A 26,477-nucleotide genomic window follows, 5' to 3' on the forward strand; every position below is an offset into this window, starting at 1 on the left:
TGATTTATACATTTATACATTTCACAGGTTTTATTCAGTTAACATTGCTTACAAATGGGATTGTTTGATAAAAAAATATTGAAGTTATACACAAAGTTTATATATAGCTGTCTTTTTCCATTTTGCTACATCAACCAATGAAAATACTCTTTTTACACCTTCACTGTGTTTGGACAGTTGGGGACCAGACACAGAAAATGCCCCTCAGGATGACTCTACAAAGAAACACAAGAAAGACACAGTGTTTGATTAATGAGTAAAGTGCACAACATGATGCAGAAATACTTTTAATGAAGGCTTTTTGATGTGATGTATTCTTACCTGCAGGTTGTTGTTGTTGTTGCATACAGTGTTATGAGTGGCTGTCAGGTGATTGTGCACACACTTCCCAAACTGGCGCAGGCAGGATGAGTCAGCGGGGGTGCAGGTCTGAGTGCATGATGGGGGTTTCAGGAGCAGACAGCTTGAACAGGAGGTGTGTTGGCAGGAGCCCTGGCATGCTGTCTTCTCCAGAGAGACAAGCCTACAGTGCAGGACATTTAGATTCCTGTTAACAATGCATAAGGGGAAGATATCATAGGGAAATCGTCTTTCTTTGGTTATTTTTTGTTACCTGGCAGAGCAGATTTCCGTGCGGTTTGCCTGACAGTACTCCCTGGTGCACTCTGGGTGACAGCCCTCTGGATCCAATGATTCAATCACTGCACAAAACAACATTAAAAACGGAATAAGAAAGTCTAGGACTTGCAACTCACATGGCCGATTAGATATATACATTTTCATATTTACATATTTTACTGTGCAGCAACAAAATATAAAAAGTCTTATCTTGTGCTACGTCTGATATCGTATCAATAACGGTGACAACTCTTTTCGATAAGAGGCGTCATTATGGTTTAACTGATAGAAGAACCCTTTGAATCAAAGGAAGCCTTGACACACTATCACACCTCATAAACTACATCCACCATTTTGGCGCCATTCCCACCACAATAGTGACTGATGTTGGATTTTAGAGGAAAACCTTTTTATTTACATGTATTTCATGGCTAAATTAACATTTAAAATAAATATTATGACTTTTTTTTAAATATATATGATACCTTAGGTTAAAGTCGAACCATCTAACAGTATATACATATTGAAATATCTCTCCCTCAACCATTAACAACTTAAATATGCAGCAAATACTATATATATTTGTTTCTTCTTTACTTTTTTAATATTTATTTTAGTTTCTATAACAGGGTCATCCAGTCGACAGCCTTAAGAATTAGTTGTTTCAATAAAGTCATGTGACAAAATGCAGCTTATATTTGAATGAATCTGTATGAAAACATTTGGCCCACCGTGGCATATTCCAAATAATCAGTCATTCAAATGTCATCACATTACCTGCCTGACACTAATTGAGGTTATAAACTTTAATCTCACCTGCTTTACAGACGCCTCTGCGCTCTGCGTCTGGTTTGTCCTCTGCTCCTGACTCCTGGTAAACACACAGCAGGCCCTCGTCACACTTGCCCAGATAGTCCCACGTCCCCCCGCAAGTGTCCCCCTCCGCCCGGGCACAGACGGGGCAGCAGCCACACACACCTGTCGTGATGCCCCCTTTACACTGGAGCTTCAGCGCCCGGCGGGTGGAGCAGTGTATGCGCTCGCAGGGCGGGCAGTGAAGGGTCTGGAGCTGCTGAGCTGCAGCAGAGGGCGTTTCCTGTGACCCCACGACCCCCAACAAGGCACTCAGAAAGAAGAGCATCCACATTATTCATCAACCTGATTATTCTGAGGGGAGAACACCTGTCTGCACCATTTATATACACGTGGGCCCCCGGGATAACACACTAGCTTCATAGTTTAGGAGCCACAACCTCCACCCCCCACCCAGCAGCCAATAGACGAGGGCAGAGGGGTTTCCACTCTAAATACACAGTCTTATCTTATCAACAGTGTGATTTTGTTAGATAAGTCTAATGAAGACTGGCCCCCATTGTGTTTGGAGTCACATGACCTCTGGAAGGGGCAATTCAGTGCACACCTACAATCAGGTAATGACCTATTTGTTAAAAGAACAAAAGGATCAAGACATCAGCATGTTATCTGATCAGGACATCTCGCAGCGCCGTATCTCTGAATAAAAACTCAGACAGGTGTGTACATAATAATAAAAGGAGACTACTGTCACTGGATATCTATTAAATTACACTGGATGTGTCAGTATAAATGCCTTATTCTTTTTATCTGGCTTCCTTTTTACAGGGTGCCAAGAAGCTGCAGAACACAATAAGTTCATTCATAAATCCCACTTCAGTATTTCAGACACAAGGGGATTGTTAGATGGCCAAATATTTACCACCTTATTGAACTTCAAAAGGGCTTTTAATAATTTTTGAAGTTTAAAAGCTAAAACTAAATGTATTGCAAATTGCCTCATACTTAATTTACCATTATTATTTATTTATTCTATTATTTCAACAATTTGACAATTTATACACCCGAGCAACAAACAGAACTAGAGAATGCAATTCCTGAAGAAATTACTAGTGGGAAATGAATGCTTTATGCTGAAAAGCTGACGCTAAACTGCTATGCTGAAATGTAATGTGTAAGAAGAAAGTGAAGAATTTAGATTGAAAAAATGATACATGAACACTGGGGGCTTGAATGTGTGATGAGAGAAGAAAAGAAAGTAAAAAGGCTTGGAAAAGCAGCAGAATATTTGAACTGCAAACTTCTGAACTAACTTGATGGCGAATGATCTGTCGCCATGCCAACGGCATTTGATGACACCCCATAATACGCTTAGATGCGTTGATGGCTGCATCGTTACCAAACCTGTGAAGTTTTGGGGCGTTTGGAGTATTTTCACTGAAGTTATGAGAAAGCCGTGGTTCATGGCGAGCATTGTGTTGCCATGGCAACGACATTTGAAGAAATCTCAAAACTGTCCCGTAGATGTCTTCACGGTTGGACTGTTAGCACACTGCTATCTGAAGTCTGCTGCTCTGAGCATGTCAGTTGGAGTGAGGACATCATCGTGTTCCATTACACAGGTGTTTATATTTGAGCTAACGAGGTGTGCAGAGATCACAGGTTTCCATTGTTCTGAATGAGAGATGAACCTCTTACATGTGAACGTTTTGTGGAAGAACCGTAACAGATATCTGTGAAATTTCAAAACGTGAAGCATGTCAAGGAAGTTGAGTATCTGAAGTGTAATAATTTTTGTGTACTTTCGGGTTAATAATGTGGCCTTTTTGGCAGTTTAATTAAAGGTTTGTGGCTGCTGCTGTGAGGAAATATCAGCCTGAAATTACAATGGGCTTTAATGGAGGCATGTTGAAAGTTTTTGTCACTTTATGCCCTCAAGAGGCATTTTGTTTAATTATTGTTTTGCTTAATGTCATTTTTCAAGCTACGAGATGTTTTCTTAAGTTTGTCATGAACAATTATGTCTCAGCAATGTAGGGTTTGGGAATTATGGCAGTTTAAAAAAAAAATATGAAGGCAAATTTCAAGATGTTCTACCCTCTGTGACATCACGCACTCTAGTTAATGTTAAAATCCGAAGAAAACCTCTTTAACAAGGTCTGAACAATGTTTAATTTAATTTAAAAGTTTAATTTAATTTAAAAGTTATTTTACACGAATAATGTCAGAAAGATGTGTAACATTTTAAAGTTGGAATGAGGTTTCTGAGTGAAAGTATGAATGAACAGTTAGCAGTTGAAGTCGCATGAAGATTTGTTGAAGTCTGAAGAATTTCTCCATTGACTTCAATGGTTAAAAATGTGATGTATTATGGGATGTATCTGTGGAATTAGGAAAGTTATGAATGAGAAAAGTAATAGCCATCGATTCCCGACCGAGCTGAACGTTTTGATGTTTGAACGGAGTTTCTGCGATGTTCAATGCGGGAGAAGAAGCGCGGCAAAATAAGTCGGCGGAATAATAATAATAAACTTTTCGTGCGTAGAATAACAGTTAGTTGGAATGCTGTTAACAGCAATGTTAACAGCATTCCAACTAAATTAGTATAGCGGGAGGGCAGAAAGCATAGCTTATACAGAGGTAGCCCACCCGTTAGTCATCCAGTTGCAGAATAAAGAGAAAAAGAGAAATACACAATTAAATACATACAAATTAAACATATATATATATACAAATTAAACATATATATATATACACAAACATAATGTACATATATACGATACACCCATTTCCAGGGTGAAAAGAAAATAAAGCAAACAAAAAAATTCCTACAAGTCAATGTTCACATAACAAGACATGATGATTTTATGATAAGTTATGATTATTATTAATATTGTATTACTATTACCTTATATTCATATCATCTTTTTTCATTTATTTTTAAGTTAAGCCAACATTCTGAAATGATGTAACACATTTGACATTTAAATAATTAGTTTGTGGGAATAGTTACCCCATCTCAGCTCATCCAATTAGTATTCAAAGCTTGATGAAAAAAGAGCCAGTGTTTACCCCACAGGTTACATTATATTAAAAATGTTTCACAAAAACACATTTAACAATTTAAGTGTCTCTAAAGTATTCTGTCAGCATATCACTTTCTCTATTCCAAGTAATCTGATGAATGAAGTTATGCAGTCACTCTTCTGTAGTGTGAAAGTATTGCAGGATCTTTTAAAAACACAAATGCAGTGGTGAAATATAACTAGGGTTATTATTAAAAACCTTTGATTTACTAAATAATGTATTTCAGTACAATATTGAGGTCCTTGTATGTACTTGAGTATTTCCATGCAGTAACAAAACAAATAAGAATCCTTTTAGTTGATATTTTGTTTCCAAGGTTCATGACAAGCTCTATTATCATGTATGCTTTTATTGCAGTATTGCTAAACTACAATAACATACCATCTACCTGGGGCAAAAATCCACATTGCCAAATTAAAACATGCATTTTAATAATTACTAGGAGGCTCTCAGTCGTATAAAAATTTATTTATTTTCAAGGAAACCATTGAGTAACACTGAATACAACAGGAGTGATCATTCAATAGTGAATAAAACTTGTGACTCCCACATCGTAAAGATCCCACATACAAGACGTCTTGGAAAACAAGATTTCAAAGCAAACATGTTGGCAATTTGCTGGTGCTACAATTTTATCTCTCACCCACATAACAAATTGAGGTGATACACACCTGTATAGAAAAGTGACAAGATTTTTACATCAACTTACAAAGGGCTGGATGTCAAAGTGCAAGATGCCTGAACCCCCCCCCCCCCCCCCCCCCCCCCCCCAGCCCTCGTTAAAGAGGACGATCGAGGTGTCGAAATCAGAAATGGACTGTCAAATACAAATCTCCAAAATTATCATTCTGCCATTATGGCTTTGTATTCAGTTGAGACCCAAGTCTAGCTTACATTACAATATTGTTTCAGAAACACTTTCCTCCCAAAGAGACTTTTTTTTTTTTAAACTGCACCTTATTACAGACAACTGCTTGTAATGGACTAAAGCATCACAGGAATAATGCAGGCATACAACAGAAATGCAGCCGTTTATCAACAACTTCAAACAAAACACACTAACCTTTTGTTTGTTTATAAAAGCAACCGAATCGTAGAATACATACTAAAATCCGAAGTGAAAATAAAAGGACTTAAAAACCTTGAAGAAAAAAAAAATATGTACATATATTTACAGGTAAATAGAGTGAATATTTTACAGGTTTGACTGGCCGTTCAAGGTGAGGCCGAAGCCACCAGGGTCCATAAAATCCAACACTGCGTGACATTCAGTTTAGTCAATCCAAAATGGTTCTTAAAAGACAAAATACCTTCCAGGAAGCCGCCTTCCAGAAAGGTGCACTAAAAACAAGCAAGCGAAAAGGGAAAGTCTGCCGCTGCGAGCAGTTTGTTCTGAATCTGGTCTGATTGTGTTTGTATAAAAACATCCAGGGCTCTTTTTGACTCAACAAATCTTTCAATTGTTTGCATGATTTAAAAATGTATAATAATAGCAATGTTTGCAAAGAGAAATCCATTTAATATATTCTTCTAGGAGTCTGTTTTTTGTTTGTTTCCAATGTTGATACCATGTTGAACTGAGAGACGAACATGAGGTCATCAGTCTGGAGGAAGGAGGTTGTGCAAACGAAACTGCTCTCGGATGTGCGGCCTGACATCTTCATTCTGTGATAAAGAGGGAAACGGATTAAAAAAATATCGTATGAGTTTTATGGTTCTCAACGGGAGAGGCAGACAAATAAAACCAGATGTCACAGAGATGCTGGTTTGCAGAGGACCTATATTATGACATGAACTCCCTGCAGGGGCCGCCTGTGGTCTGAATTAGGTGCCAATCTGTCAAGTCTTTCATTTGTCGCATAGAAATTCTAACTACAAATGACCTGCCATATTGGCCAACCAGAAGACTTGGAATAATATTTGTATGGCACCAACTCAGATCTCCAGGGAAGATTATTGGTTTTCTCTGGGCCTTTTTTTCCTTCTCCCCTTTACGGGTCATAATAATGGACGTTGCATGGCCTTTATACACTAAAGTCATGACAGCATTTTGGGTGCCAAGTCAGATGTTTTATCTCACAACACGGCATGGATACCAGTTTGCACTTATTTAATTAAGCGGCTAATAAGTAAATGGAATTAAGTTCCTGCGTAAAATTATATATTAAATACTATCGTGGGAATAACCACAAGGGGCTGATTCTGTGGAATATGAAATATAACATAACACACGACCAAGGGCAGGGGTAGACATTAAGGGTAACATTATCACTGGCCCCACCATCGTAACCACTGGCCCAAGAGCATTCGTCCAAAAGAATCGACTAATAATGAAGAAAATTAACACATTTGTTGCAATAGTAATTTATGTACAAACTACATTACTACTTGTACTACAACATTTGAATCATCAGTTCTTCCTCATTTTCCTCAATTGTTCATATTTGGTTTATTAAAATAATTATATTGTGGTCATTGTTATCATTATTGGGAGTATTATTATTTGTATAATGTGCTTTCTGCCTTCCTGTCATTAGGAGTTAGACATGTAATGGCTATGTAATAGCCTAGATTAGAACCTTCATTCTCCTAAACTTCTGGCACATTTCCCTATAGCCAATATACCTTTATATATGTTCTACTCTTCACTTGGCCGGTTACCGGTGGTATTAAAAACATTTTGGTGAATGGTTAGGTGGCCCTAAAGTCTGTAGTGAAGGAGCGCGCTCCCACACGGAAGCCTGCTCGCGCTGCACTGCTCCGAAGCAAAAACAGCTGTTTGCTTTTCACCCAACAACGACAACCGCAAAACGCTATGTTGTCGCATTAATAAACTAAACAATTTAACAAAATTGCTTGTCAAAATACCTAGAACACAGCACCATTTTTTTGTTTTAAGCAATATTTTTAGTGGCCCGAGCGGGCAAGTGGAAAGTACGTTATGCTGGCCCGGGGTGTCTAAACAGTGCTGACGGGCCAGCGGGCCATTTATAATGTCGAGCCCTGAAGGGGTTAATAGTGTTTTTGTCAGCTTATGGTGATAAAGGGCTAGATACATACCAGCTCCACCAGCTTCTCCAGGAAAGGGACCAGCTTCAGAAGCTCGTTGTCATTTCTATCCACAAACCAGCTCTCTATAGGGATTCCATTGGAAAGCTGCAAAAGACACAATATCTGTGCTGTAGCATCACTGAGTCAAAAGTCAACTTATATTTCAAAAGGTTTAATCAAAGTAAATAAAGACTTGTTACCTGATAGGCGAAGGCTTGGGGTGAGTTGTCGATTATTATCGTCTTGGAAAGATCCCGTCCCAGAATGTTTAGGTCTTTAATGTAGTTCCCTTGAACACACACACAGTGCTCACGAAATAGCCTATGTCTAAAAACAACAAAAACAAATAAACACAATTCTCAGTTAATACATTTTCAACAAGTTCTTTAGATCAAACAAAAAGGAAGTGATAGCATGATCTCCTTGGTGTCGAATATTTAAAAAGTCTATTCTGGATAAAAGCATTGCGTATTAAATGTGGTGATTATCCTCACTTGTTTTAAAAACAGTATCATCATTTTGCCCTGTTGCTTTAAAGTTAAGTGACTAGAATGTACACTTCTACTTACGGGGACAAGACTTCATAGAAAGTATAAAGCAGCTAAAGGATTAGCGCCTTATTTGAACAGTGATTGTTTGCTTTCCGTTGCATAACCAGTTCTTCTCATTTGTTCATCGGACAAAGGAAGAGGAAGCTACTGCAGCGTCCATCCAGGCATTTCATATTCATGGCTAAATATGAATTCAAGTCAGAGGTGTGGAGGAGCACATCAGAAAACACGGACGTCAACAAACTATTGATGCTGGTTTAAAATGTTGCTAGCCGTCTACAACAAGCAAACTTGATCAACTTGAAAACCAGCAACAGCAATATGCAGACATCTATTAAAAAGAACACCAATGAGGAAGTACTTTTGGTGTTACGCAGCATTACTCATTGTTGAGACTGTTAAAAACATTTGAATAGATAGCGATTTTTTTAAAGCTGAATGTATATCCCAGGGTTCATACACTTTTTCACCAATGATTTTCAATGACCTTTACCTAACTTTCCATGACCAAAAAAAATTACTCTTTCTCAGCGTACCACTGAAAATGGTTTATTTTAACATGGAACAGGAAAATAAGGTCTGCATATGAAACATGTTTCATTTAATCGTTTATTTGAACCGGGACAGTGCACATTAATGAACATTTTAAACAAAATAATGCTTTTAAAATGTAAATGAGCCGGATTTTAGCTTTGATCTGATTTCTATCCGTAGTCCCGTCACATACAACATTTATGAACATAACATTTATATACATGGCAAACAGTTGTGCCTATCTAAAACAAATCAAATAGTAGGCTTACTAGCTTCTACAGGATGAAGCAACCTCGTCAGTTAAATGCCATTTTACGTTTCATTACTATACAGTATTTATTATCATTATAGTATTACTATTTCGGCGATTTGATAAAATATAAATTATATTTGATGCAACTTTAGTTACATTTCCATGACTTTTACAAAACATTAAGAAAAATATTGTTTTCCATAACTTTTCCAGGGCCTGGAATTAGCATTTTGAATTTCCATGACTTTTCCAGGTTTTTAATGACCGCAAGAACCCTGATATCCTTATTAATTTTCAAGGTCGAGTTAAGATAAAGCTAGTTTACTTTCCTGGGTGAAACTTGGATAACATTTCTTCTAGATTTAATTCAGTAAAAGCTAATAATTTATTTTAAAAGCTGCGTCAGTCTTGTGTCGTCACTGACCTGACCAACTGTTTCTTCGGATCCAAGATGTTGAGCAACTTGTCGGCGTACACCTTCTTTGAAGCCGTGAAGAGAATAATCTGAAATTGTAATGGTCGGCATCAATAATTGAATAAAACGTACATTTAGAGCAGGTATATGAACTGTTATTTTGGCAATAAAAGATGCAACTGACCTCATACATTTGAGACATGCGCTCAAGAAACTCACGGAAGAAGGGCCTCAACCGAACATACACCTTTACATAAAAGGAGCAGAATAAATGTTAACAATGCAACCGATACATGAGGTAAATCATTTGATTAAAGAATGACAGTTAACAGTTGTTACCTGGTATATTACATCTTGAAAGAGCACAGGGAATGTCAGGGCTGCGTCTTCGAGCTCATTCAAACTACAGTGGACCAGAGTCTCGTCCTGACAACAGAAACAAAGAAATAATCAGTACAAAAAACATTATTTCTGATTTGAATATACACCACAAGGTACTTGAGACTGTTTACCAGATCCAAGACGAGAGAGAACTCTGGAGTGCTGCGTGTTTTCAAAGGTAGCGCTGGTTTGCGTGTTAACTGCTCTTCTGTCAGCGGAGGCACGTGTTTGATGAAGAAGTACCTTAAAGCAAATAAAAAGACCCTCAGTAACAAAACAAACACAGGATGTGTCAACAAAGAACTACATTTAAAAGAAACATTTTAAATATTGGGTTGGGCATTGTGACGAAAAAAAGGAAGTCATTTAGTTTAGTTTATTTATTTATAGTGTCGTGGACAGTCCCCATCGATGAACTGTCACAAAAACAGTAAATGGTGCAGCTTTAGCCGACATGGCTAATTTCCAGCTGTTGTCCCGGCCAGATGGTAATAGACACTCTTAAAATTACAATATTTTGGCAACACATTTGTCTTTTCACCACTTAAAGAAAATGTCTACTTTAACTTCAATACTACAGGGGTCTGCAATGATTTAAAGATGACGTTTACGTGAATCAACTGTTAGAAATAAATCTTTGCTCAAATGAAGCACAGCATTGGTCTTCAACATGGCATCATGTATCAACACAGTGGTCAGACAAAGGATAAAAGTCTTGTTTCTGCTGCCATCTAGAGGTTTGAAATTATACATGCAGCGGGCAATGTCACCTTGGGAGTGAGACTGTACATCTGAACACAGAATGTTTTTAAAAAAGTTCTTAAATAAGTTTTTTTAATAAGTGTCAATTTAAATCTCCTTATTTGTAAAGGCTGTTGTAAAGAAAAATCAATGTCAATCAACTTACGGATCAAAAACTTCCCATTCCTCTTCGTATGAGGTTTCGGGAGGAGCTGCAGGTAACGTGTGAGGGTAAACACCGCCCGGCATACAGCCAGGAGCTGATGGAGACAGAGAGAGAGAGAGAGAGACAGACAGACAGACAGAGAGAGAGAGACAGAGAATGAGAGAGACAGACAGACAGACAGAGAGAGAGACAGAGAATGAGAGAGACAGAGAGAGAGACAGACAGAGAGAGACAGAGAGAGAGAGAGAGAGAGACAGACAGACAGACAGAGAGAGAGACAGAGAATGAGAGAGACAGAGAGAGAGACAGACAGAGAGAGACAGAGAGAGAGAGAGAGAGAGACAGAGAGAGACAGACAGAGAGAGACAGAGAGAGACAGACAGAGAGACAGAGAATGAGAGAGACAGAGAGAGAGGTGGGAAAGCTGTTAAATTAAATGTTCTAGAAAAGAGAAGAGCCAAAGTCATGATGTCACGTTTGTGATCTCTCTCTTCCTCTATCTTCTGTAAGTCAATCACTCATTTAACATTTATAATCTTAAACCTAAAGCTGTAATTGAGGTTTACTGTTTATATGCTTACACAAATCCTCATCCACTACAGTTCATGATATCAGAACTTAAAACAAAAGATAAAAGAAAATGTTTTTACTTTTTTACCCATAATGTTCAAGGGCTTAGGAAATATTGTTTGTTAAAGGCTGGCAAACAACTTAAGTATGTTATCAATCTTTTAACCATTACCACCCTTATCTAAATGTATGGAGTGAAACAAATGACACATTGTTGACAAAAGCTTTTGTGTTTTTTGTTTGTCAATGTGATTTTGAATGAAGTTTTCTTACTTCTGACATAGAACCTGAAAGTTCCAGTTTCAGATCGGTTTTCTATCGTCCAATCATAAAGCAGAGGTTACAACCATGTTAACAGTTTGTTAAAGACACAGACATTGAGAACTGACTCGACACAGCTTTCCAAAGAGCAGGGACATCTTTGGAAATCTATGTGGCCAAAAGTAGATCCTACTGTAAAGCCACCTGTCTAGCCATTCACAAACGATGAGAATGAAGTCTTTACCTGTTAAAGGTGGCATGTCCGTTTCTGTTACTATTTCTCCTTGTTCTATGGTTGTATCAGAGTTCATCTGAAGCCTCTGCGGTAACACGGGTGCAGGGTGACAGGGAGTGATGCCCTCTGTGGACGTGAGGGTGCTGCTGGGCATCTCTTCTGCCGGCTCGATGTCCAGCTGCTTCATGATCTCCTCAGCCTCTATCGCTTGGCCAGGAGAGTCTGAACCAGGAGTGGCTGAACATGAAATGAGCGGTCATAGTTTGGTAACACAAGTCGTTTTTTTTACAGTGATGTCTAAGGATTCTTACCAGTTTTAGTTGCTGGTGAGAAAAAGTTAAAGACTGGAGAGAAGATGGTTCCCAGCAGGGTGGTGCGGGGCGGGCTGTTCACCACCTCCACGGGGACCTCTAGTTTACCGTTAGGTTTCAGGGGTTTACTATTGCAGGTCATTGTATCTAAAAAGAAAAAAAGAAAATATTACTGCTTTTTTTGTTGTTAAACTTGGAAGAGCTATATGTTCCGTTAGGCTGTAGTCAAAGTGAGACATTTCTTTTGTCTTTACCTTTATTTGGACTTTTGCGGCAAACTCTGGGGACTGCTTTATTGGAAAGGCCTCTTGTCTGTGGTGTTGAAGTAATGAGATCGCTCTCAGAATTACATTCAATGCGACTCCTCTTTGCGGGGATATCCTGCTCCACCTAAGAGAAAAAACAGGGATTCAGAACAGTTATTAATCGCTCACATTATTTCAGCTTTTGTCGGCTTTTTCTCTCTTGCAAATAAGAAAAACTTCAAATTATTATAATAAGAGACTCAATTAGTGATTATTATAGTTATTTTCAGAATGTATAGAGTGCATTTTATTTCACTGTGCATCTTTTAACTTGTGCTGCTTCACCTTTTACATTAAATGGGACTACACTAAATTGAGACTGTGTTGACTGTAGAGTTTCAGAAATATAGCTAGATCCTATCTTATATGAATCTAGTGTCTTTGATCCTTTCTCAAACTCCTAATAGTATGAAGCTGCATGTCTGAAAGGGGCTAAAGGTAAAGCAAAGCAAATTGTGTAGATGCTTTGTTGAAAAAATGCTCATGACCTACTCTGTTAACAAAACGTACGTGGTTTTACAGATGGCAATTAACTGATCGTTTATAATTATAATATGAACTACCAGAACAAGCTTACAAAAGCCAGAAGTACGAAAGAATGTTGGGTGTGTTTAGAATGTATATCAAGCATCTAAAAACACTCCTAGCTATTAAGTGTGAGTCACCGGTTAAAATTATCATCACAAAATGCAGCCAAGGCCTCCAGCGTAACAAAACTGTGAATTTCTTGTTACAGAATGAAAAAACAAAACTGTGAATCCAGACGAAAGCTCACCTTGACAGCATTTCCACGGATGAATTTCTTTATAGTGGAGAACAGGCCAGTTTCATTCTTCTGCATTTTGCCTCGACCTCTCACGGGGGATGGCTCCACTTCACGGTGTTTCCGTTTGGCCGGGGACGGGTGGGTTCGACGGCCTAAGGGTGGCTGCTGAGGAGCTTTACGCACTCTCAGCTTCATCATGCTCCACCGTCACATAGAAAAATCTGACAACAGAAAAAAAAGGGTTTTAAATATTGCTTTAAAAATGAGGATAATAACTTTCTCTTAAATATCAAAATGTTTTTTCAAAATGATCATAAGAACGAAGTTGTTCAACGTAACAGTTTGTCAAACCACACGCAGCTTTACAAGAACTTTGATAAAAATTGATATTTGGTAAATAACATGCATCTGACCGTACACTTGAGTTCAAGCCTTGATATCCTGCCCTATACATTACATTAAAAATATTGTCAGCATAATAAACATTGTTTATGTCTATGCTTGTAAAGACATTGTGACTTTTGTATTCTTGCTAAACTATTGATTATTGAAAAGGTTGTGTATTTATTAAAAAAGAAAAACGACATACAATTTCATGTAATTTATATAACTAAATATTTGTGTACAATTTAAAAATGACATACAAGCAATACACATAGGTGTGCTAGATGATACCAAATTATTCAAACTGTTACATAATAATAACTAATATGGAGCAAGTCAGCTGAAGATACTGATAAGATGTAAGATAATGCTTTATTAGTGCTACAGCGGGGGAGTTTGCAGTGTTAAGACAGGAGTACAAATGACAAAACCTAATAAATAAATCAACAGCAAATATTATTTAGTAGATAGACTGAACTGTTGATTTCAGAGGTTTACTATAGTCATATTACCACATCGGATGTTGTGGTGTAGTCATGTAACGGGATTATAAACTAAATTGAGAGCAGAGGTTGATTTTAGCGACAAATGTCAGTGGAGTGGGCGGTGTAACGCTACCCGATAAACACTGAATCATAAACGGATGCGAGGCCTTCATTATGTTCATATCGAGCTGGGGGTGGTACAAACGCATATTTAGTGGACAGTATCTCAGCTTTGTAACCTACTTGTTGCTTTATCAGATAGCATAACTGCATCCCTCACTGTCGTTATGTAACATCAGGCTCTGTTAACGCCAACAACGTCAGTTAGCGCTAACGTTAGCTAGCTGCTGGTTTTTAGCATTACATTCCGGTTTGATTAATAAACCAAAATGCCTTCTATGGTAGGACAAGCCAATGGTTTATTTAGCCACTACTGCCACTTGTCAGCTGAATATATCTGCATCAATCAGAATGTATTTACAAATATGCTGTCGGTGGGTATAGGGCTAGTTAACAAGGTGAATGTATAAAGAAAACTGAATACAGAGGCGGGACCCCGTTCATTCCTATGAGATTTGCTCAGTGGCGCATGAAGCTCAAAACAGAGCGACTGAAGATTCAGAAAGTACCCGGATCATCCGGGGCCTTTTAATTATGGAGCATGCGCAATTCAGTTTTCCTTAAGCCCCGCCTCGTGTCAAATGAATGGAGAGAGAACATTACTCTGGATACGGGGTTCAACGCCTATTACAACTGTTATCCCCTAGTGATTTAAATACGGGCTATACACGTGTTCGTGCTGGTTAGTTTATTGAGCTTATTCAAATATATATACGCTGAATTAGACATCTGTCTTTCCCAATGTAAATCAATGGGGGAAAGTATTTTTGGGCAAAATGACATCACGGAAGCTGTAGTGCCACCGTTTGGCCACTAAGGCCATTCCTAATTCAGCTTCAACGGCCGGCGCACTTCCTGAGTGCTTGGCTAACACAAGCAGCTACAATTAGCTTTCAGGCTAACAAAACGCCAATGGCAGCAAAGCAAGGCCGTGACATTATTCACGACAGTTCCCACAGCACTTCTCACACTTGTCGCCGTAAACATGCGTGTCGTTCACATACAAAATGCCCTTTAATTCATCGGTTAAATAAAGCCATTTATCACATAGCTAAGCTCTAGCTAACGCGTCCATAATTATTATTTTCAGCCTTTAGACTACGCCCCCTTCGCGGGCTAACGCTAGCCGCTAGCAGTCAGGCTATCAGGGACAAACCTTTTTGTTTACATGTTGACGTTGTTGTTTACTTACAGATGATCGAGGAAGCTCTTCAAAACTTGCCGCAGTGTTGGCAGCTATCGGCCGCGACCGTGGCGGGCCACCGGTAGAGGTCGGGCCGTGTTGTTGCTGCCAGCGGTGCCTGTCGCTCGGTATTCACAGACCAAACATGTCTGCGGACGCCATTTCCCGCCTCATCACAAACATAACGCTGGTGGTGCGCAGCGGAATGCGACACATACGTAACGGGGAACCAACGTGGCGGAGAGCGGAGTCAACAGAAGAAAAATGGTTGTTGTGTGTGCAGCTGGACCGAGGCTCACTACCAATGTTCATCCCTGCCGGTGCTTCTGTGCGACTACAAGTAGATGTGAAGAATGCGTTAAATTGAGATTTAAAACGTTTTTCTAGAGTGACGCGGGCTGCCATGGTTGAAATAGACTTGAATTACATAAAAATACAGATCCACACTACAGTTAAAGGATCTTAATATCCTGTTAATATGCAATACACAGTTATAATGCATTAGCAGGTATCTTATTTTTTACGATTTCAGTGTATTTTTAAGAGTAACCACATTCTCACGATCCTTTCAAATTGACTAATTTCAGCCATGACAATTGTAGGTTCTTCTTTACATTATTCCATGTAGGGGCCACATAGGACCAGAGTTATGTTTGTTCTTTTACCTTAAGGAGTTCCAAAAGTTTTCATTATTAAAATACCTTTTTTTTCATCTATTGTTTCAACAACATCTAATTGATGAGTAAATTGGCAAAACTTGAAAATCACTTAAGTAGCCTACTTCTGCTACAACACCTATCAGAATAAACATGGTCTGCATGTACAGCACATTTAGCACAGTCTACCTTACATTTGAATATGACAGAGATGATTGTTTCTTTACCTATAAAGTCTATAGTCTTAAGTGATAATATTAATCAGGGACTCAAGAATAGTAGACACAACTATCACACTAAAACTACTGTAAGTCAAATAAAACATCCAATATTTCATGCACATTATTTGGATGAAAAATAACAAAGACAGCAGGGTAGGAATTTTACTAACGAAATATTTACGGTTTTATTTTTTCTGTTATAGCAATTAAAATGGGTTTATAAGTATACAAATTCATTTGAATGATTATAGATGAACAAATCATAATACAATAATGAAGTTAGCACTGACTGTATAACCACCAACTGGATTACAATTTATTTAAGCACTCGCATAATCATTTACAATATTTTTCTGACATGTGTAAGAAAAGCACTAGTCATTTTCATGGCCATTCCCCAAGAAAAAAAATCCCTGATGTTGGAAGCACAAAAAACGAACTAAATATAGAACCGCACACACTGGCAACAAACCTGAAGACTGTATGAAATGGAAAAATTGCGACACTACAAACACAATAACAGACTTTCACCAATACACACATTTTTTTTCAGCAAACTTTGTTCAACAATCCATGATGTGAGATTTGATTGCTGTCAACACAACAGTCCTTATAACGGGTCAACAATGATTGCAGCTGTAGAGTTGAGTATACCTCCAATATCGCGCCATTGTTGGTTGGATAATTGGGGTTATCAATGCAGCCATCCTTACATTCAATGTGCAGCCAAATGAACCAAACAAATACCAATTAGCAGCTAAAAGCTACATAGATTCAGATACAATTCTTATTACTGGAAGTTACTTGCTGCATGTTCAAAAATATGCAAACATTTGTTATGATTAGTCACGAGGCCGAGGCCACCACTGTATTAGCCTGCAAGTGTCCACCCTTTCAGATAATGGAGATAATGTGCTACTTCTTTCCCTAAAAGAAGTGGAAATGTAAGTATCAACTTGCAAATGGATGGTATCATTTCATCCCGAGATGAAGGATTTTCCTGTATGGTGCTGGTCCACCCCACAGGCCCCTGACATAAGAGAAATAAATACAAATAATAACATTTGGTATGATTCATACTAACAACTATTACAATTTTGTTAATCAACGTTATACATACCGTAGTAGCCCGTGCCAGTAGAGGTGAGGCATCACATCAGCTTTCATGTGGTACATGATTCTGCTCTCTTTGGCTTGGTTCACAGGGAATGTTTCCAGTGGTTGTCCGTTGTAATCAAACTCTGCCAGAATCACTGTGTTGTAGCTTGTGACCAATGGGCACGAGGTGTAGCCATCATACTGTAAACAAGGAGACCAATGTTTATGTATTTGCAGATTTTTACAACAGAAGTACTTCAGAGAAGTTAGACCATGTTTCAAAATCAAAAAGAAAGGAGGTTTTACCGTTCTGTCTGGCTTCTCATTTTTCACTACTCGGCTGATGGTTCTGTTCAAAATAGCAGACTGTGCAGCTGCATATTTGAAAACAAGGGTAAGATTTTATTTTTATGTATTCTCTTATTAGGAATTGAAAAGACTAACAAGTTTTCCAAATTCCTCCTACACATACATCCTGTACCATCCATCTATGCATGCTAATAATCCACTTGCATGTGGGGTTAATTATAGTGGGCCCAGAATAAGGACATGGAAACTTAACATCAGCCTGGCATAGCACAAATATCTGGGCCTCCCACATGTTCTCTTTGTTGAGCCTTCATGAAGTGTCAGGTGTGTTCAAAACTTGCCATGTAATCGTGAGTTGCAATGTAAATATCTTATGTGAATTGGACCAGGTAGAATAGCAAGTTGCTGTAATCGTTTCTTTGTGAATTCACCCTGGAATGTAAACATGGTGGGCATGATTAGACTAATTCTTTACTGTAGTCACGTTGAAGTTGTACAGGAAGTGATAAGGAATGTTTTACAACCCCAATGTCCTCATCAGTGATCTACAGTTGCCAAGAACTTCCCATCATTTAATCCAGTTACCAGACAGGAACTGGTATAAACACAGACAGTTTCAGCTGGCAAGGATCCAAGGGTTAAACTTTACTATGCATTTGTATCATGTGCAAAACATTTATTTGGAAAATGTAATAGTAAAAGTGAGCTAAAGCACAGATGAACTGATAATGATACAATCCAGCAGATACTGAGAAGTGTCCCTTCACTACAAGCTTTTTAGGGTGTGGTTTATGTTTTTATAGTCGCCAGTAAATACAATGGGCAATTGTGCAATACACTAACTGAAAGTCCCTCTCAAATTACAAAAAACACAAGCAGTTCAAAAGGGATATGACTGCATGAATTGTAAGCCGATATTGAGTGAATTCTAGAGTTGCGTTAATGCAATGTTGAACTAATGACACAATAATCACTCACCGACAGCAGCTCCTGTTTTGGCCGTGGGAAGGTTTGTACAGTCTCCAATCCCAAACACATTTGGATATCTATTATGTTGAAGGTTATCTTTGCTGATGTCCAACCAGCCAACTTCATCTGCCAGCTGACTGCCTTTAACCACCAGATTGGGTCCCATTGGTGGTGTGACATGAAGCATTTCATACTAATACAGAGAATCAGTTTTAAGGGTTATTCCCTGGAGTTTCTTTTCCCACTAAAATGAAGAGGAAGGAAAAGCTTCTGTTGAGGTACAGTCAGTGATAGTTACCTGAAACACTTTGGTTTCACCTGGTTTGTCAAGATTTTCAAACACAGCTTCTTGCTTATCTGCCCTCACTTCGATCAGGTTTTGCCTCATATTAATTTGTAGGTCACGCTGTTTCACAATTTCCCACAATGAGTCAGCATATTTCTTGATCCCAAAGAGCACAGGGAGCGATGTGTTGTATATGATGTTGGCCTTTGCTCTTTTACCCGTCTTGGAAAGAAACAAAAACATTTCTTCATTTAATTTGGAGAACCAAACATGATAGTTTCAAAATGTACAACATTACATTCTGAAATACCTTTCTGAGATAGGCATCTGTTAGATACATTATCTTCTGTGGGGCTCCTGCACATTTCACAGGAGTGTTTGGGAAAGTGAACACAGCGTTTCCCTCTTTGAAGTCTTGCAGAGCTTTCCAAGTTTTCCCCACAGTTTCGACTGAGTAGTTTGATCCAATCTTTGGGTGATCAAATCCTTCTGGCAGTCCTTTGATCTAAATATAAGAAGAGAATGCTGAAATTGTTTTTTTAAGGTATTTTTAGATGAAAATAAATACCTCAATGATTAATACATTATCAAAAAACTGGCTGAGATTTTTCTGTCAGTCAACAAATCAATTAGGCGACTAATTAATGTTAATCTAATTTATATAAAAGGGCATACGTTTACTATAAATGAACAAAGGGATACTTCACCTTCTCAAAATGGAGTTGTAAGCCAAGCGCCACAATCAAATACTCATAAGAGATCTGAAATGTGAAATAAAGTCTATGTAAGGTTAGATGCACATCAATAATCTTTATTTTGCACAGTATTAAGCAATTATATTTTTATATTACACTATTTTATTATATATAAATAAAAGTTTACTAAGTAAACATACTTCAGTCCCATCGTCTGTGAGGACAGTATTTTTGTCTGGGTTTATTTCCTGAACTTTAGATTTCACCCACTTCACACCAGACGGCATAACACTCGCAGTGGACCGACCTGATGAGGTCAACGTTTTTGCACCAGCACCAACCAGGGTCCATATAGGCTGATAGTAGTGCATCTGGAAAAAGAGAAAGGTTCTTAGACAACCAGCTTTAAAAGACAATAAAATAGTGATATCATGAGTTTACACCTGAATGAATGAAAGCCACTACACCACATGATCTGTAGAATTGTCTTTTAGTGATACACAAAGAGAGGTGAGGCTAATACAAATCCTATTAGTACAGGATCCTTACCTCACTGGGCTCCACAACAGCCACATTTCCAGCTCCAAACATCCTCTTCATTCGTGCACTCATTGAAATGCCTCCACTTCCTCCTCCGAGCACAAGCATTTTGTAATGCTGTTTAGCAGAAGCATGGCTGCTCGTGTGAAATTGGGAGAGAGCAATGATTGTGGGGTGGCACTGCCTCAGACGACGCAGTGCAGCCATTCTGTCTCTGAAAGAACAACAAGTCATTTTAGTTGGCAACAATTCAGTTATGCTATCTGTAACTCAAACAAACTGTATCTTTGAACAACCTGCACTTCAGTTGGGTGGTTCATGTTTACATGTTGACAAATAGAAGGGTAGAAATCAATAATAATAACTTGAATTTATATAGCGCTTTTCATAACCTCAAGGTCGCTTTATAAAGAAACATACAAGGACAAGACATATAAACATAAACGATACTTGTTATAAGAGTAATTAGAAGTACTGTTAATAATCCAATTGAGGTTGGTTGGAGAGCACATTTTAGATATCTTTAATATTGAATGTTCTGACATACATAGAGTAATGACAAACATGTGATTAGATAAGACTGGAACTGAACCACTCATAGACATACTGTAGCTAATCATAAAAGGGACCATCCCAGCTATTAGCATAGCTTGACAAAACACACACAACAGAAAATCAGCAGCAGCAAACTACGCAGCACATCTTTAAGAGGATTTGACCCATTTTAGTGTAAAAGTTATACAGCATAAATTGAACACCTGGTTTCATTAGATATTCTGACTTTGACATAATACCGAGGGGTGAGAACCAGAGGGGCGTAAGTGACATTTGACCAACTTTACAGGAGAGCCAAAACAAAAAAAACAACCATACATATGTCAAATATAGCAATATAATTATATACGACAACAGCATAGTTCATGCAGATCATGTACGTTTCAGATTGATTTGAAACGACATACTAGCCTACTCTGCCTGAATGACTTGCAAAGACTGGTAGAAGTAGGAGTGAGGGATACTCCCATTTGTGTGAGTACGTCTTTCTTTTTCACAGCAGTGATCCCAGGTGGACCTGTGTGCATCTTCTTTGGTTCAATTGCAGGAGCACCTCTGGTCTCCTGCTTTCCAACTTGCAGCTTGGTCAGACAGCTCATATTTGAGTATTGTGTAGCGCAGCCATTTCATTTTCTGCCAACGAACTGTTTGTCCCTCTATGTCTTTGGTTCTGTTTCGGACCGTGTGTTGTAGGGCTGTGCAATTAATCGTATTTTAATCTCGATTACGATTTTGGCTTGCAACGAGGTCCATAGTTTCCCCGCAGCGAGCCCCCCCCCCCCCCCCCCGCCCCCCTGTTGACAGTTCACGAGCGTGCCCCCTCGACTTCATCCATCATCACAGTCATCAATTAAGGATGTGCTTTACAGTGCAAAGGCCTACTCAACCAGCTCGCAAAGACACAAGATACAACACATGCCATCACATTCTACATAGCTAAAGGCATGTGCCCAGTTAGCACGGTTAGCAACCAGGGGTTTAAGCAACTGGCTAACACTATGGACAAGCGTTAAGCGATGCCATCTCGGCATCATTTCACCAGATCTGCACTGCCTGCCCTATATGACAAATGCCGTGGGGAATTTAAAAAAGATGTGGCTTCAGCTGAATACTTTGCAGTTGAGTTATACTTAAAGTTCAGGGTAATCAACTGTTAAAAAGATACTGTTCAAATTATTATTATTTCTTTTTTTAAGTTCAATAAATGAATGTTTTCAAAGTCAATGAATAATCGATATCGATATTGACCAAAATAATCGTGATTATGATTTTTGCCATAATCGAGCAGCCCTAGTGTTGTGAGAAGGACTTGAAATCCAGAAAGTCACTGTGCCCAAGCTCAATCACCTTCTGTGGCCTGTTCCTCCTTGCCATCCCCACAAGAGTGTAGTACCCCTCCGAACTGTACAAAGGCCCTTTTTTTCTGTCGTCTCAATGGCTGCATGAACACTGTCAAATTCCATCTTGCTCTGTCCAGACTCCATGAATGTATGGTCAATAATGGAGATGGGCAGTGCTGGAATTGGGCCGGTACTCACCGGTACGCAGTACCGGCACTTCTGGTTCTGACCCATGGAGTACCGGCACTTCTTGCTCAGTACCGGCATGCTGGCGGTACTCCGGTACTCATGCACCGTGCCAGTACTCAACACTCTCCCGCCGTTCTTATTATACATCCATATATATATATACAGCCGCCCGGTACTCAGTAGATGCGTCATGAGGTGCCGAACGGACATTCTCATCGCTCTAACCGCTGGAGTTTCACAGCGGCTGTCAGCTGTTTACTCCTGTCATTCAAACAGAACGTGCTGGAGAGGGGGCGGGGCTTATCTTCTCCATGTAAATACTGTGGTGGAAACGACTATGTCAAAATTAACCTATTTGACCGTGATTTAATAGTAATACACGTTTCAAAATAATAATAATAATAATAATGCCGAAGTAACAACATACTGAAAACTGTTAGTAAAACCATGTTTTAATGCTTTACAATTTACATACCTAGATGCACGTGTGTTGTGTTTATGCAGTGCAACTCCCACCCAGTGGGTGGCTATGTAGAGTGATAGAACAGAGCAGGCACGCCCCAGAGAGAAGGAAAGCAAGTCACGTCACAAATTAGCATTTCTAAAATGTTAGCGTGGATTAATAAAAGTGCAAAAAGACAGCGGTTGTCGCCGGAAGAAACTTCAAATACAGAGAATGCTGTGCCTGTGTTGGAAATTGTGTCTGATGGGGAGCTTTCTTTGGTTGATCCTCCTGCTCCAAGTTCTAGTGCATTAGCATTAGCACTAGCTCCGCCGCCTCCTCCAGAGCCTCTAACGTTAGCTGCTGCTGGCGCAACTGCCACCACCAACACCGGGCAAAGCGATGCACCTGACTGCTGGACAACGGACCAGGTGCAATATGTTTGCAAGACCAATGCATGGCTCCTTCTTAAAGATAAGAAGCTAGGATGTCGGATATGCAGAGATGTCAAATCTTTGGGAATACACACTGGACTCAATCATTTCCAGATCTTTTTTGACAAACTCTATTCCTTGTTCCATGCCTCCCCCAAAAATCAGAGGCCGTTAGCGCAGTATGCGCAAGCAGTCGGACAGCGTCTCCTGGTGATAGGGCGTGTTTTGTCCATCCGCTGGGTGGCTTCAAGTGAAAGGAGCGTCAGAGCAGTCTGGGAAAACTACCGAGTGCTTCATGATCACTTCACAAATGCTGCAAACGACACGAGCAGGGATTCCAGAGACAGAGCAAAGTACAAGGGCCTGGATGATGTGCTCACATCTGCAACGTTTGTCAGCAATCTGGGACTGATGTACGATGCGCTCACAGAGCTCAGCGACCTCTCTCGGCAACTCCAAAAAAGAGAGATGACACTGCCTACAGCAGATAGGCTCTTAACTCGAGAAATACGAGTTTTTGAATCCATGGTCACCATGCCTGGCCCACACATGACTACAGTTCATACAGCTCTAGCTGAGAAGTCCTTCAAGGGTGTTGCCCTGCGTGAGAATGGCAGGCTTGTACAGATTCATGCAGGTCAGTTTTTCCGCAGTATGGTAGAGAATCTGAGACACAGAATGACTTCCACAACCTCCTCTCATGTCAGCACAAGAGAAATCCCATTACATGGCCGGGAGGCCCGGGACAATCAGCTAATCCAGGACATGAAAGTTATCCATCCTGGAAGTTGGCCTGAAGAGGAGTTAGACCTACAGTATGGGGACGTAGAGGTGCTACGTTTGTGCGAAGTGCTGAAAGTGGACAGAAGAGAGACTGTTCAGGGCTTTCGCGAATACAAGGAAACCAGGGCATCCCGTACACCTGCTGCCATGGAGCCTCTACTGAAAGCAGTCCGAACCATCGCTGTCTCCACTAGTAAGTGTGAGCGGGCATTCAGCTGCATGAACGATATCCTTACTGCAAAAAGGAATGCTCTCTCTGTCAGCCGACTGTCCAGCCTGGTTTTCATTAAATGTAATGGACCATCACTAGGACAGTTCAATCCGGAACAGTATGTGAGGTCCTGGCTGGCAAAGGGAAGGAGAAGTGCTGATGAAAGAGCCTGTCCAGCTCCAGCCCCTGATACTGATGTCCCCAAGGCCTTCTGGAGCCTTTTCTAACAATGTGAAGTATATTGCAAAGCAGCTCACCCAGTGAGAAGACTTTTGGCATAATGTGCCGATTTGTACAGATCCTGGAGATAGAAGGACTTCAGACCAACCAGGGAGTTATCTGATCAGCTTGGTGTTCAATGTAACTCTTTACCATGGCTCAGACTTTGTTACTTGCAGTTACAGTTTCTCATTTTAGATTGTGCAAATGTTGCATTTGTTTTTACATGTTCTTTGTTCATGCTCTTTATCATTTTTCTGAGTTGGAAAGTTAGATTGCATCATAGTTTACTTTATACATATTTGTATTCTTCAGTGGTGAAGTATATTGCAAAGCAGCTCAGCCATGTGAGAAGACTTTTGGCACTTTTTCGTTTTTCATTTTCTGAGTTGGAAAGTTAGATTGCATTCAAAATGTACAGAAATACTTAATTTTGTTAAAGCTTTTTATAAAAAATGCTTCTGACCAGAGCTTTGTTTCCTTGTCATTAATGTTGAACACCACCAGAGGGGCTCTCACCTGAAAGGTCTCTGCTTCATGTGTCTTCAGCAGAAGATCTAGACTTTGATTGCTATATTTTCAGTTAATATTGACCTTACTGAGCTTTAGCCATATCCGCTGCCTATCATAAAAAATGTTAAGTACAGTGAACCTTTCTAAAATATACAGTAGTAAAGAGACAAACCCACCAGCATTATAGTAGCCAAATTCTTGTTTGTGGGCTGTATATATAAAATTGACTTGAAAAAGTTGCTGATTTTAGAGTACTGGCACATTTTTCATTCCAATTCAAGCACTGGAGATGGGCAAGGTGTTGACTGCATGGAGACACATGGCACTAAAACCAGCATTCCTGTTCTGCCCACCACATGTGTCAGAGTACAGCACCACATGCTCAGTACCTGAAAGAGTTGACAGATACTGGAACACGCATGTGCTGATCTCTGATGAGTTGAATTCTCTGTTGAAGATGGATCTGTAGAAACTAAGTTTCCTTCGTCACTCAGCATTGACTTTGAATCCTGGATTATTTCATTCTCTTCATCAAGCTCTTCTGCATCTTGAAATAAGATTAGTAACACTTCTTCAGCAGTGAAAAGCTTTCTTCTCATGGTTGACCTAGCGTGCTTACATATGGTGTCAGCCATTTTGACTCAAGTGCAATACAAAGGCTTGACCCATAATAAATTTCTCAGGGCCAAAAGGGCGTAAGTGCACTTACGTCCTTTTGGCCCCAAATAGTTCAGTGTGTTCTGTGTTAGGTCTTTTGGTTTTTGATGAATAACTCTGGATTGGTTTAGACTTCACATGCACCCTTTTGGCAGTAGAAAGAGCTCATCGAGAGCTTTCATTTGATATATAAAACTCATTTTTGACCAAAATGTCACTTACGCCCCTCTGGTTCTCACCCCTCGATACGTACTTTCCAGTCTATGCCTTGGTTTACCAGAAGGCAGAAACCCTTATAAAAGTAGAAAAAGTAACTGGTATGGGTTGCATTAATTTGGGGTGTTGACATCCTCTTTAGTGAAGCCTAACCTGAGTTTAAGCGTTGCTGCATACTGCGTAATCATTGGGTCAGTACTGTAACGTCGAAAAATACAACTCTTTCAAGAGACTTGCCTTTAACAGCAGCACCACTGTTCACCGACCGTTTAGTCCTCTGTCTGACCGTCAATTCTGGACAAAATCCGGGAGAATTAAATCCTTAGACCTTTCTCAGCTCTGCAAATAAGGCAGGATTTACTCAACCTGAATGAAGCAAAGTGAACTCTTCTTCTTCTTTAGTGTTTATTGGCGGTTGGCAAAACAACTTTTAGGTGCATTACCGCCACCAACTGGACTGGAGTGTGGACAAGAGACTATGCAGAAAACAATAAACAAAAAACAAAACAAAGAACCAAAACTCTAGATTATTTTAAATGTATCAATTTCTCTTAGAAACGTAATAATCTCATATTGCCTGATTTTTTCCCTAACAGCCCTGATAGCGACAAGTCATCGAATTTAGCTTTCTTGAGTGTCTGGAAAAGCACATTTCTCTGAGTACTATATTTCCTGCAAAGCAGTAAAACATGCTCAACAGTTTCTGGCTGGCTACAGTGTATACACTTTCCAGTTGGATGCTTTCCTATTATACTTAATGTATGATTGAGACCTGTATGACCTATTCTCATCCGAGAAATGACATTTTCCTCCCTTCTTTTAAACCCTACCTTCCTTCCATCCTTCCATACCTTTGAATTTTATAAATATGTCTTCCTGTATCACTAAGATCCCAATGTTCTTGCCATGTTGTT

General features: G+C 39.4%; 2 protein-coding genes and 1 long non-coding RNA gene across 7 annotated transcripts; all 3 read right to left on the reverse strand.

Annotated features, from left to right (window-relative positions):
- Nucleotides 1-327: 327 nt before the first annotated feature.
- Nucleotides 328-1,564, reverse strand: LOC117538863. Its single transcript, XR_004567913.1, has 3 exons — nt 1,435-1,564; nt 614-701; nt 328-523 (listed from the first exon to the last, which is right to left on the reverse strand). It is a non-coding gene; the product is annotated as an uncharacterized LOC117538863 (long non-coding RNA).
- A 3,406-nt stretch (nt 1,565-4,970) lies between these two features.
- On the reverse strand, nt 4,971-15,538 carry ctdspl2a (CTD (carboxy-terminal domain, RNA polymerase II, polypeptide A) small phosphatase like 2a). Of its 4 annotated transcripts, none has more exons than XM_034204935.1 (14): nt 15,240-15,537; nt 13,068-13,279; nt 12,242-12,377; nt 11,988-12,134; nt 11,686-11,898; nt 11,454-11,495; nt 10,611-10,704; nt 9,835-9,946; nt 9,662-9,748; nt 9,507-9,569; nt 9,332-9,411; nt 7,770-7,896; nt 7,579-7,674; nt 4,971-6,183 (listed from the first exon to the last, which is right to left on the reverse strand). In XM_034204935.1, exons 2-14 carry the CDS (start codon nt 13,254-13,256, stop codon nt 6,118-6,120), a joined length of 1,452 nt encoding a protein of 483 aa, XP_034060826.1. In that variant the 5' UTR covers nt 13,257-13,279; nt 15,240-15,537; the 3' UTR covers nt 4,971-6,117. The 4 variants fall into 4 exon arrangements, with proteins under 4 accessions (XP_034060826.1, XP_034060825.1, XP_034060829.1 ...); XM_034204934.1 differs by having other exon boundaries at nt 11,686-11,913; nt 15,240-15,535; XM_034204938.1 differs by lacking the exon at nt 11,454-11,495 and having other exon boundaries at nt 15,240-15,538.
- A 723-nt stretch (nt 15,539-16,261) lies between these two features.
- sqor (sulfide quinone oxidoreductase) lies at nt 16,262-25,976 on the reverse strand. Of its 2 annotated transcripts, none has more exons than XM_034204973.1 (10): nt 25,801-25,976; nt 20,014-20,218; nt 19,735-19,835; nt 19,477-19,549; nt 19,080-19,274; nt 18,782-18,991; nt 18,493-18,676; nt 17,512-17,579; nt 17,228-17,406; nt 16,262-17,137 (listed from the first exon to the last, which is right to left on the reverse strand). In XM_034204973.1, exons 2-10 carry the CDS (start codon nt 20,209-20,211, stop codon nt 17,080-17,082), a joined length of 1,266 nt encoding a protein of 421 aa, XP_034060864.1. In that variant the 5' UTR covers nt 20,212-20,218; nt 25,801-25,976; the 3' UTR covers nt 16,262-17,079. The 2 variants fall into 2 exon arrangements, with proteins under 2 accessions (XP_034060864.1, XP_034060863.1); XM_034204972.1 differs by having other exon boundaries at nt 19,477-19,530; nt 19,665-19,835.
- Nucleotides 25,977-26,477: the final 501 nt, after the last annotated feature.

The sequence above is a fragment of the Gymnodraco acuticeps genome, unplaced genomic scaffold (genome assembly GCF_902827175.1).
Source record: "Gymnodraco acuticeps unplaced genomic scaffold, fGymAcu1.1, whole genome shotgun sequence".
NCBI lineage: Eukaryota > Metazoa > Chordata > Actinopteri > Perciformes > Bathydraconidae > Gymnodraco > Gymnodraco acuticeps.